The following is a 12,929-nucleotide window of genomic DNA, read 5'->3' as shown; positions in this document are numbered from 1 at the left end:
TCGTGACGTGTGCAATGGCGTAACTTCAATTTGGAATTCCTGATCACCTATCAAATTGCGAATATGTAATGTTTTACTTATCTCTTCAGTTTTTCTTTTCTGACCCTATTCCTTGCTACTTAAAACAATTACTTGCTGTATTCATCAGCGAGGGAGTTTCAATCTTCGTGTTAAAATGGCGCCCTCAAGGATTCATTTTATCTTGAAATTTTATTTGCCGGAAAGAAGAAAGTATTGTAATACGTTTCCATAATGTTTTGCAATTTTACTCAAATATAAAGAGCTGTTCACTCACCATGGATACATCTTTGGCATATGACCTAATCCAAAAAAAAGGAAGAAAACTTATGCTAGCGGATGGTTACGTTTATATTTTAACGTGGTGGTTAGGGGTGGAGGCAGTTGGTTGTTGTGTATGTTAGGGTGTTTGTAGTACTGCATATATGTGTGTCATTATCAAGGTTGTCCAATGTCAGGATTGATTGAAGAGACCTGCCAAGTGCAAGCAGCGTCAGCCGCTCTTCAAGACATGAGGATGACATGTTAAGGACGTATACTACATGTAAAATCAATATTTATGGAGGTACTCAGACTACATTTTCGTCGTCCGAAAGTTTCCAGTCCCCTGAAAAAAAACGAGCAGAGATTATATGTGAGACGAATCCAATTTCAGGCTGTTCTACCCAATCCATGTTTACGTCCAAGGTATCACACGACTTGCAATCGGATGCAGACACGTAATAGAAAGGTAATTCCCTGTTAGTGTGTTTAAAAGTCTCTTAGCGTGTGCATTTGAAGGGCCGTTCTGACGTCAGTTCATGTGTTAGTCTCGTAAATTGGTCATATAAAGTTACCATCACAAGTAACAAACGTCCAAAAAGGTTTACGTTTTTGGTAAAAAAAATTATTCTAATATGTGCCCAAAAGTGCATTGCGTTTGCCCTGGCTTATTCTGATATGGTTGTTTGTGTAGCCTGACAACACCGAAGATGACGTTGGAATGACGTCAATCATATTAGGTTTCTATATTAGGTTAAATTGGCATTAGCTTTATTGTCTTTCTCTCGTAGAAGATGGTCTATTCGCGAGAACATTTCTTGTAACCTAATCCTGTAGTTACTACTGTTTATTCTCGATGATTGAAAATTTCGTTGTGAGATATCTTTGTACTGAACCGAAGAAGTTCGACTGTGTTTACTGGTAGCGGGAAAGTACTAAATTGTTCACATGTCTTGATGAAATGAACCAAAATGCCCGATCATTGACAGCGGCATTCTATTAGACTGGACCATAGTGACCCAATCAGCGGAGGCGTTGCATTATTAGACCGGAACACAGTAACCCAATCAGCGAAGGCGTATTGATTTAGACACATCGACCGCAAGATGGCTTGGCCCCAAGGCTGCATTCACAAACACCTCTGGAGGGGGCCGGGTTGGAGAAAAAAAATTCTCATATTTTTTCAAAGGCCTCCCCCTAACAAACTCACAATGTGTTCAAATCCCCTTTCTGACTTGCTATAATTTTGAAAGCCCTCTAAAAGGGATAGGACAGAAATTACAGGTGGGTCGCAATTTTTTGCGCAAACACTTTTGAAGGGTCATGAAATTTCACGCAACCCTTTTGGGGAGGGTCACCAGTTTTTGAGCAACTATAGAAAGCAAAATGTGGCCGATATAGTGCCTCGCCCGAAAAAATAAATTTAATATCACATGGGAGTCTGTTGGGCAAACTATTAACATTTTTCACATAAGAAACAAGTTATATCTGTACATTTATATATGTTTGATAACACCTGTTAATGTAGTTTGCTAGACGTGGCAGGAGAACAGTGCATGTGTGTACAAAAAAATTTATATTTGGTTTCATCTATAAAGTTGATTCACTATACATGGCAGTCTATGAGAAAACTATGAACATTTTTTCCGATATAAAAATCGCAATTTGTCGAGTTTGTTAACTTATATAAATGTACTTGATTAGAATAGGGTGGTTACAAGTGCATATGTGTACAAGAAATTTTATTTTGGAATTTCATCCAAACTGTTCATCCACTATACATTGGAGTCTATGAGAAAGCTATTAATAATATTTTTACAATACTAAACTAACTAAATCTGTGATTTTATAAGTCTTTGACAATTGATACAACTGTACGTGATTCAAATAGGGTGTTTGGAAGTCCAGATGTGGACAACAAATGTGATATTGGAATTTCACCCAAAACTATTATTTCACTTCTCATGGTAGTCTACAGGTAAACAATTAAATATTTTCCCTGACAAAACTTGCTATATCTGTAATATATAAGTACATATATATATATATATATATATATATATATATATATATATATATATATATATATATATATATATATATATATATATATATATATTTATTTGTTTAAGTCTTGTTAAATTTTGACTTTAGGCTGTAATAAGTTTCTTAATGAACAATAATAGTGCTTGTCTGTGCAATGTCAAGCCAACCCACAAATGAAAGTAAACATTACAGCTATTTTCCCTTTTGCGATCACATAAGAAAGGTTTTGAAACAGAACGACTTCCCTCACTTTTCAGGAAAACTGGACGCAATTATGTATAAAAGGACATTAAGTGTACCTTTTGGCCAATCAAGTATGTTTTGTTCTAAGTATCGACTACAGTTTTTTGTTCTACTCCTCAAAGCATGCTAGAATAACAAAATTCTGTTTGGTAAATACGCTGTATGTGCAAGTGTAAAGACCGTAATCATTGTTATTGATGACAAATGAATTCTAGTCCGGACTTGAATTCAATTTTAAACAATAACAATGCTGACTGTACACATATGGCTGAGCTGGAATTTTCATCACGCTTCAGGGAGTGGAACAAGAAACTGCCATAGATACACTAAACAAAATCACCCCACAATTAGGCAAATGTTATGGCTTTAAATTGACAACCCAACACATATTTCATATCAGTCAGAGACAGTATTCTTTCAAGTCCCTCTTTAAATCCCCAAATCATTTCAAGTGCTCCACAACATACCCTTGATATTTTCAAGTCCCCCGTCAATTCCCCACCCCGAGGTGTTTGTGAATGCAGCCAAACTGAGAGTTTTGCCTGCACTCACGAGGTTATAACAGAAATCTGCATGCACACGATGAACTATTGGGAAATGTCGTCGCCCTTAGTATTTAACGGCCAGATGATGACACGCGCCGCCTGACTAATAGACATTCGCTTAAATATATGATTATGTTGCCAAATTTACAAAAAACACCTGGCGCTAGTTAGCCATTATGATCATAGCACCTGTCCACTTCTATAACAATGTTGATTTCTACATCAGCACAGCTTTGAGCTCATGTACCAAATTTATCCAATTTTAATCGAAATGGGTCTAATACGCCGGGGGATTTTGAAATGTTCATGTCATCCCAAGCTATAATTTCCGTTGTAGTATGTAAATACTTATATACACGTGTCATAAATATGGCCGTCCGTCCCGATACACTGACAAAAAGTAAGCAGTTTAAGCAATTCTTAGAGAAAACAGAGAGACAAACATAAAATTTGATCTCAATCTTCCTAATAATAAGCTTGTATTTAGAAAAAAAACAACCGCTCACAGGTCGGGAACTCCAACGAATAAGTGAAATCATAAGGTCTCCTTTTCAAGCGAATCGTGACAAGCCATTTGCATGACAAATGAGACGGAATGGAAAGTAGGCGGTACAAGTGAAGGAGTTAATTTGTAAAATGTAGGTTAATGACGACTTCTCTCCCTCACTGCACTGACCTCACCATTGTATTCGCTGTAGCAGCGTGCACTCATGTAGACATGCCTCATTTCTTACAGTCTTAAGTTTTTTCCTTCTCCTCGTTGTCTGTGAAACATACATTGAGGCTACAACTCCAAATGAGGTAAGTAATCCCCTCGCTTTCTGTTGTACTTTTTTTCTAACTAAAAAGCGCGGGTTATCTATCTTTTTTTGGCGGGTGAAATTTGTCGTAGGTTTACATGTCTTTGCTTTGTCGTTTACCACGGCGTCGCAATTCCCAAAGTGCGCTGCAGTGTGTGAGTCGAAAATATGACTAGAGAAGGTCTGCGGTGTTGAGCGATGCAAGTGGGGCTTTTAAAATGTCCTTGTTTGTGAAAAATTCAGCAGAAGAACTAGCAATGCACCCGAAGGTTGTTCATGTACTTTATCGGTTAGAACAGAATTCTAATGTGATAGACATCATCTATCAGACAGAAATATGGTCCCTTTTCACTCAAACGCAAACATTAACCATGGGGTATATAAAATGCACTGTACAGGCAAACTGAGAAATATAATAGACTTGACCATGGCGTCGCGAACTTTTCTATCTGTCCGGCAATATGCACAGAGATCATTCTGCAGTATCCGCTCTATTCTGTGCATATTCTCTGGATTGATTGTCATTGTGTATTTGTTTAACTGTAAACATTGATAAAAACGTGGGCACGATGCTTGGGCTTCCTGTGCACTGCCGCGCTCTGAGACTGTTAGGCGGCATCCAAACATGTTTTGTACATTTCGATGGTATCTGAATTGGGTGTGAACGACATTATGTCTCAGCTGCGTGTTCTCTGTTTTGTCCCCGTTTGTCACGTCCTATCTCCACATGTCTGTCATTCTGTTTCCCGCTTGTCCTTGTGCCTATCACCGTCGTGTTAGACATATTAACACCAGCTCCATTACATTTCAATGATGACGAGGGGTGTAGTGTGAGGTGGGAAAAGACATTCTGAATATTCCATCACTAACTCATCTAATCCATCTTTAAAATCATAAAAACGCAGTGAAGTAAAACTGTCGCCGTATTTTGTATGACTACAATGATGGCTGTCAAGTATCTATAAACATAAATTATACATGTTACGTGCATGGAGCATGAAATGATATATTTTCGAGTGTCCGCCTATCTACAATCGTCAAAAGATCGAGTCGACATGTATGTCAATTTTTGTTCAAACTCTACCTCGTTGCAGAGAGAGGAATCTTCGTGACGTCATTTTTCGGCACACCACGCTATTTGTACAATGAGACTCCGCAACCTCTCTCCCCATATGAGTGTGACATCTGTTGTTTAATCTAGACAAGGTGATATTTCATCATGCACGGACGCGGACAGGTATAATATTTATGTAAGTTATCTTAGCGTTGGACAGTCTTCTCCAACTTTGCACAAACTGATACAGAAGATATATGCATGGGGGACTTCTCGTCAAAAGCTGGACGAGAAACTGTCGTTCAATGTAATTTTTCTCGGTTTCTGTCACTCTTTGTTCATCAGCATCCTATCCAAATGCTTATTGCAATGTCGTAAGAATCGAGACATTGACAGTTTTTTTGCACCAGAATGGTGCTGAACACAACGTGTCGAGATTATCACGATAGCGTCTTGTAGCACTCACGGCATCTGCAAGATATCGGCCACTCCTTGATGGACTTTCAAAACTTGGGGTTTCGGTAATTGCGCACCTCGAAATGAAGATTGTAAACTAGCGCTCAAACCTTACTCAATGAAGCTTTAAACCACTGTATTTCTTATTCAAGAAAGTCAGGGGTCATCGTGCAAAGTTTGGATAACAGAAACACATTACTTAAAAATTACTGATATTTAACACACAAAATGGCCGCTGTAGCCTATATTAACTCTTTGGAGAAAAATTAAATGTTGTGTGTTTTTCACATATATATAAACAAGACGGCCAAAAATTCATTAACTCAACACGCTTCAAAAGAGTACAAAAAAAATAGCAAACCAGATAAGTATTGTAAAAATCTTAGTGTCGGGAAACTCCCATGCAGAAGCGGACTCCACCTTCATTTGATGTCCTTTTGAATTCTATCAAACAACAGTACTGTGGTTAGTAGTGTCTGTGAGGTTAAAATTCAACGATCCTCTACACCACAGGAGCAGCAAAATTCACCAAGTTAAATAAATTTACAACATCAGTGATGCCTCTCTGATAAAAAGTTGTCTCGAGACTTAAAATGGAAAATTTCACTCCAATGTATTCAGCATGCCCATGAAATTACTTGTTCCCCTTGTTTACTGTAGACAAAAGAAGTACAAATAAAGCGCCCTTGCGTTTTGATTTGCAAGACTGGACATTATTGACGACATGTCAAAGTATCTGAAGGCCACCAAGCCAGACTTTTCATCATTAGTACCGCCATCTTGTACACAGAAACGCGCGCAATTTTCAAATGTTTCCAAAACAAGAATTGACAGTGCAGTCTGCGCATGCCTAGAAAAAATAATATTCCTAAGCATCTCCGAGAATGAAGTGGAACCAACCGCCCCCCTCTCCCATCCCGTGAGCTCCAGTCGCTGAATGAATGCTGACGCTGCTGGCTGTCTTATATACCTGTCTTGCCGCCTCAAAATGGGATTTAGATAGTTACTGAAGTGTCTCTTGATAAGAGGTGTCTTGACGGCCATAAAGGTGTCTGAGAACGCCATTATGGCCATCTCATCGTGGTGAACACACATGTGCCTGCCATCGGAGAGTAGTGTCCATAGCTACATCTATCTTTCAGCGAAACAATCCTAAAATTCGAATTCCAAAACAACAATTGAAACATTTGACAATATTTATCATAGTCTTTGTCGTAGAAAACAAGAGCTTTTTTCTTATTTTCTAAAAGCATCAGTATTAGCGTCGCAAATACAACGCCGTGAGCACAATATTTGTCGACAAATGAATTCTGTCTCGAACTACAATTAGGCCGTCGACTTTAACATCAGATGTAACATATATACAGGCTGTATCGCCAAGTTAGATGCAGGTATTTCAACATGAGTAGAATGAGAGAATAAGTATCGGCAGACAGAACAATACAGTGAAAGAACACATGGAAAGTTACAGCTAAATTAAGCTTTGAAAACCCTCGAATAGTTGGAGAGCAGAAAACCGTAAAAACCAGCAACTACGGAACGGAAAGAACCCTCATTTGAATGCCAGAGCCGAATACTGATATCGTAAAACCTTACATCTTAATTCAAGAATTGAAATTCTCAAAACTCGTGTGATGATATCTCTTTGTATGTTTTTCACATTTTAAAAAATTACGATATCGTTTTTCATTTCCATCACTGATAAGAAATATGGAAAACTGACATTTTCAACCCTAAAAAGGATTAGTGGATGCAAAGTGCTTTGATTGACATGACTTCAGAGTGAAGCAATACATTAAGAAAAATCCAATGAATGCCCACAGATTCGTTTATCTGATGTTTTAATAAGCTTAGCACTGTGATCCCACAGGAAACGAACGCGATCGATATTAACTACCCTTCATCGTAAAACAAGCCCACGGCAGGCATGTAACTGTGGCCAGAAGACATTGCACGATTTTAATGAAAATTCACTATGCGGTATTTAATGTAATCCGACCTTTTTTCAAAACAAATCAAAGATACTTTTGTTTTATCTGTTTGTATTGTCTAGTTGGCATGGTAACAGCGTTGCTAGGCACTCTGTGAGCCATTTGAAACCACCTCCAGACATGATCCTTGCATAGCGACAGGATTTGAAAATGCTGTATCAAAGACAGATAAATCGTGTTGATAAATTCCTTCCATACAGACGAACAAAATCATTCAAAAACGGAAGCGTCGGTTGATTCGCAATCAATAGACGAGCCTTTGTCTTTGGTTGACGTCATTGCTCAAATTTTACGTTTGCATGACGTCACCGAATTAAGTTACAATCTTATCTCGAGCTTATGTTTTTCTGGCTCTTTTAATGCAAATAGTTTTTGAATGGGGAAAATCTGCTATTTTAGAGTCGTTATTTATTGAAGAGAGATTTTCCTCAGTCGCTCACAGGAGTCATACAAAAAGTTGATATTTTGATGTAAATGTGTAGCATTGTTCAGCCTGGTTGCCTGTGACCCTCACAGCCAGCGTGATAAGATAAGATGCGCGAGGCCGGTGTTTAAAAATGAAACAGTTCATCTAACTTCGCCATTATCCTCATCCGCATCATTTTCAAAAAAAACTGAGTGTTCCTGACAGCGTGAAGGCGTATTTCTCTTCTCAGGATCCATATCTTGATAAATTCCGTGATAAAACTCCCAAAGCTACTGTCGGTTGCTGACACATTTTGGCGACAAATATACGCATTCACCTTACTCGCTCTGTGATACATTACACATTCATGAGAAGCATGAGGAATGAAATCATACATTTCATGACTATGTCGACATTTTTTTCGAAATATAATGGAAAACATTATATATATATATATATATATATATATATATATATATATATATATATATATATATATATATATGATAAATCACTCTGCAATATACGTATTGATTACTATTTTACACCCTGAAGATTTCCGATATATATATATATATATATATATATTATATATATATATATATATATATATATATATATATATATATATATAATATATATATATATATCACGTACATATAGACATCAATTACTTCAAGCACTTCAATTTCCCGAGAAATCATCTATATATGTTTGATATATATATATATATATATATATATATATATATATATATATATATATATATATATATATATATATATATATATATATATATATATATATATATATATATATATATATATATATATATATATACGAGTATGTGTATCATATATTGTATGTAATTTGAAAGATGACCACGAAGAACTATCTACTTGTTATTTTAATTATAAAATAATAAAATGCGGCATATCATATTCATTTCAGAGTGAAGTGATACTTTCATTTATGCCGGTTCAACAAAAAAATGAGAAATGCAAATGGGAAAATTAATTAATTATCAAAGCTTTAAGCTTCATTTTTCTGTGTACTGATGTAAACTCGACATAATATGTAAAATATAACTCTCCATTGCGATAGAATGACGAGCGTCAAAATGGAACTTGATGTCTGACATTTTATTGATTCCTGTACGTTCTGTTATCTGTTACTGCAATTTCTGCTTAAAGTTTAATGATCTCGTCACACGTGATATATCGTACATCTTTGAAATATGTTTTTTTTTTCATGTATTCGAAAAAAAAAGGTTATGCCCATTTCAGACTGACATTTTTACAGCATCTGAGCTGCTCAGTTGAACGCTAACAAAAGCATCGCCAAAAAAATTGATACTGACACATATTCGAGGGAGTTTATTCTAGGGTAGTGTTTCATCGTAACAATGCCTCGAATATGTTAATGTAAGATTTGCATATGTATGAATCTGACCCTAGGTCATCTATTCTTTCGATTTCAGACAGCTATCTAATTATTTATCTCTATTATAAACCGCTAGACTCTCCTGATACTATACTTATGTCAAAATAAACGTGTCCCGTGTAACTACATTGTGCATCGAACAGTCCCCCGTTCCAGTGCGGTGCCATACAACTAGCCCCAAGGGTCTTAAAGTACCTTTGTACCGCAATGTAGCCGTTGTTCATTGCATTAAGCATAAATTAAACATCATGTGTCCCAGACATGGCGGTGAATATCAATATTCTGGGAAAATTATTTTATCATGTCGTCCAATTTTTATGATTCATATGTTTAATGTAATAGCTTTCCGTTGAAAATATGCTGATTATCTTTAAATGGAAGCGTGCTTTCCGTCTGCTATGGATTATTAATGTCTTAATCAAGAACTATGTGGTCTTCGGGTCAGTTTTGTTCCCGATTAACAAATTTCTGTCTTAAAGCAGAAATTGCCGAGATTAGATCGAGGTGCCTCAACTTAAAGTGTTTGAAATGATATTAAATTTTACAACGGAACGTTATCAGTTCTGATCCCGAGGGTACAAAATATATCTCCTTTGTTTCGGGTTTGCCACATTCACGGCACTGGCGGACTCACATTTCGAGAACCGAAACACATAATAAGGGTTGAAAATTCAGCAGGGACTCCCCCTGGAGCCGTATATCGGCAGTGTTCAGTGTCATTACTATCACCCGTGGATGTTGCAAGGATTTACAAACGTATTATACAAACATAAAGGAGCTTACGGTCTCCACTTAACGCTCTGATAGGTGATTTTGATGACTGAAGTAATTACTTCGGAAAAAAATCCCGCGAGGTCGTTAAACTTCGATTTCGTCCTTTTAAACAAACCCGAGGAAATGACAAAAAGAAAAACCTCGGTCTAGAATATTTTCAGTTCTTTATGATCGCAATGTTTTGTTTCTGTAAATAAAATTGTGTCATATACCTCGAGATGAAAATCATTGAATTCATGCAAGAAATACCATAGTATTCCTGGAAAGCGATCGCTGTTCACAGCTCCATTGGCATGGCAGTATTATTTTATTTATTTATTTATTTATTTATTTATTTATTTATTTACACTTTTAATGAGCCGCCAGTTACTCAATGAGTTATTTTCATCGGGGTTCAATACATACAACAATGTCAATGATGGGAAAAGTATATGTAAAATTAAGTGGTTCACCTTAAACTGTATAATATTAGGAGCGTGTCTTATGTCACTTGCAGAGAGTTCCGGAGTTTTGTAGCGGTGATGAAAACTCCGTTGTCCAGTATTTAAAACTGACTTTGGAATACAACAATCTTGATAAGAATGAACATTACACTGAAGTACGAATAACTTACACGGATATTGTGGTGCATTGCCAGTCATACACTTATTAGCATTAAAACTCTCATGAAACAAACAATTCAGTTTTTCTCGTACGTTCTTTCCGTTTGTAAAACACGTTTCATTATTTTCTACCGACAAATCCGATTAATACTCTTGTAACACAATATTCTAAACAGATCTCAATAGGATAGGCTTTGTTCCGCACTAGAACTGAAATATTCTCGAATTATTGGTATATAGATATTCTTGCTTCGTAGAAATCATCAATATCATTTCTACCGTCCACATCACGTGACATATGACCACACACATGCGTGTGTTACAAAGAAATCCCTGGTATAACAGTTTGAGACGGATTATATGTGGAGAGGGGAGCGAGAAAAATGATATTTGCCGGGGGATAACAGATATTTTAGGTCGACGAGGTGTATGCACAGGGATAAAGAAGTGACGTGTATTGATGGGCAGAAAATTTTACGGTTCTATAATCACCGACTGTGAGCTGGAGATGACTTAACCAAAAAAAAGAAAGAAATCGTCAAATCAGTGATTTACCCATCATGGACGAGCTTTGCCAACTATAATTATGTAGTATAAGATTATCTCCATGGCAACATCGATCGATCTCCTTCCCGTGTAATTCATTTTTCAAAAGCATGAGACGGAACACGATACGTTGGACGAGCACTAATGGAAGTTACTGATACAATGATGGCCAATCATCTTGGGTCAGAGGTCAGACTAACATTTTATCTGATGAAAGCACTGTGTTCAAATGTAGGTCATTTTTTTCATTTTGGACATTCGATCTGCAAGATCGGCGCATGATCGCTATTTTAGCTTTAAAGCTTCTGCAAAAGAAAACTGAATTATTGTTTTTTTGAACATGTCCACCAGATTCGCTGCTTAACGAAAGCTTTCGTCAAATTAAAAAAATGAAAACACAAACAAACAAACAAACAAAAATTGGAAAACAGTAAAAATGACATCATGATCTCATAAAATAAGTTCACATTTCAAAATGTACCCTCACAGAAATACTTCCCAGAAGACATCACGTTTACATGAAGATCCTTTTCTTCATCCACCCGTAAACTGTAAATATCGCTGATGTATAATTCCAGACAATATCTCGCCAGGCGGAAATTTTGGCCTTTCGATTTTGCCTGATAATATTTGCCGACAACCCAAACACACTTGAATGCTCTCATAAATAAAACCACACGGTTCCTTACAAAGCCTTACAAAGCCGAAATCGTGATGGTTCTTTGATTATATTTCCATAAATACCGACCGCATTTCCTTTAATTTCTTTTGAAAACTACCATATGGGGAGAACTGGCATTTAATCAAGTCTTTCTTCCACAAAATCATCAAATATTTATCACTTCACCAGAAGTAGATGTGTTGTAGAGATTAGCAGAGTACGTGTAGGCTGAAACGTTCGCTTGGATTCAAATGATTGATTTGCCTCTGACGTGTTCAAGGATGCGCTTGAATCAATCTTTTTGACGAATCTACGAAAAATAACCACCCCACGAACGCAGAGTTGTTGAGATTAAGTGCCGTGTTTTCGATTGAAGGAAGCACAGTTTGCCAGTATTGTTGACCTCAGAGTTCAAATGTAACTACAAAAGTACAACAGTATATTTTTTGAAAGCTGCACTTACATCATTTTGTACATGAAGATATTCGTGTGTAAACATACTTTGCTCCCTACAGCAGCGAAGTCGACTCCCTGATGCATGCGTTGACTCGGAATCACACAGGAACCATATCTTAATTAGAAATCTTTTTAGAGACTATCGACATTGATTAGAATTGGTATTACAATGTCAAAGCTTAACATGCGGGTCGTTGTCGTTGGAATACAAGGTCACCTGAAGAGAGTTTAAGTCCGGTCCATAGAGTGACACCTGGGATCAAAAAGACAAAGTCAATGACGTGGTACATTCATTTTTCAAATGTGTGTCTATAGCAAGCCTATTTTAAATCCGTTGACGCCCTAGTGTTCTTTAAAGAAGTCCGCGGTCACCATTGGTAACAATAAGTTTTGGCACAACCGGAGTGCACGGTGGTTAGAGATTTTAACATTTCTCTCTCCGGTTAATCTTATAAAATATATTACTCTTTGACTTTGGTGTCTGCATCATCCTATATCTTATTTCGGTGAAATTATAGAAACGCATCAAAGTATCCGTGACACAAAAATTCCATCCACAATACGATTTAGAGACAATCATGTGAAACGATAATTTAATGTAGGTTCTATTACTACTAACTACATCAA

General features: G+C 36.7%; 1 protein-coding gene across 1 annotated transcript in view; it reads left to right on the top strand.

Annotated features, from left to right (window-relative positions):
- Positions 1–3,745: 3,745 nt before the first annotated feature.
- The window catches only part of LOC139151189 (voltage-dependent calcium channel gamma-7 subunit-like), a 28,975-nt gene continuing 19,791 nt past the window's right edge, over positions 3,746–12,929 (top strand). The window contains exon 1 of the mRNA XM_070723788.1: positions 3,746–3,914. Coding sequence (XP_070579889.1) covers positions 3,910–3,914 — 5 coding nt within the window. The 5' untranslated portion in view covers positions 3,746–3,909. The remainder of the gene's footprint in view (positions 3,915–12,929) is intronic.

This window comes from Ptychodera flava, chromosome 15 (assembly GCF_041260155.1).
Source record: "Ptychodera flava strain L36383 chromosome 15, AS_Pfla_20210202, whole genome shotgun sequence".
In the NCBI taxonomy this organism is placed as follows: domain Eukaryota; kingdom Metazoa; phylum Hemichordata; class Enteropneusta; family Ptychoderidae; genus Ptychodera; species Ptychodera flava.
Note: the sequence above shows the minus strand (reverse complement) of the source record. Positions and strands in the feature narration are given on the sequence as shown.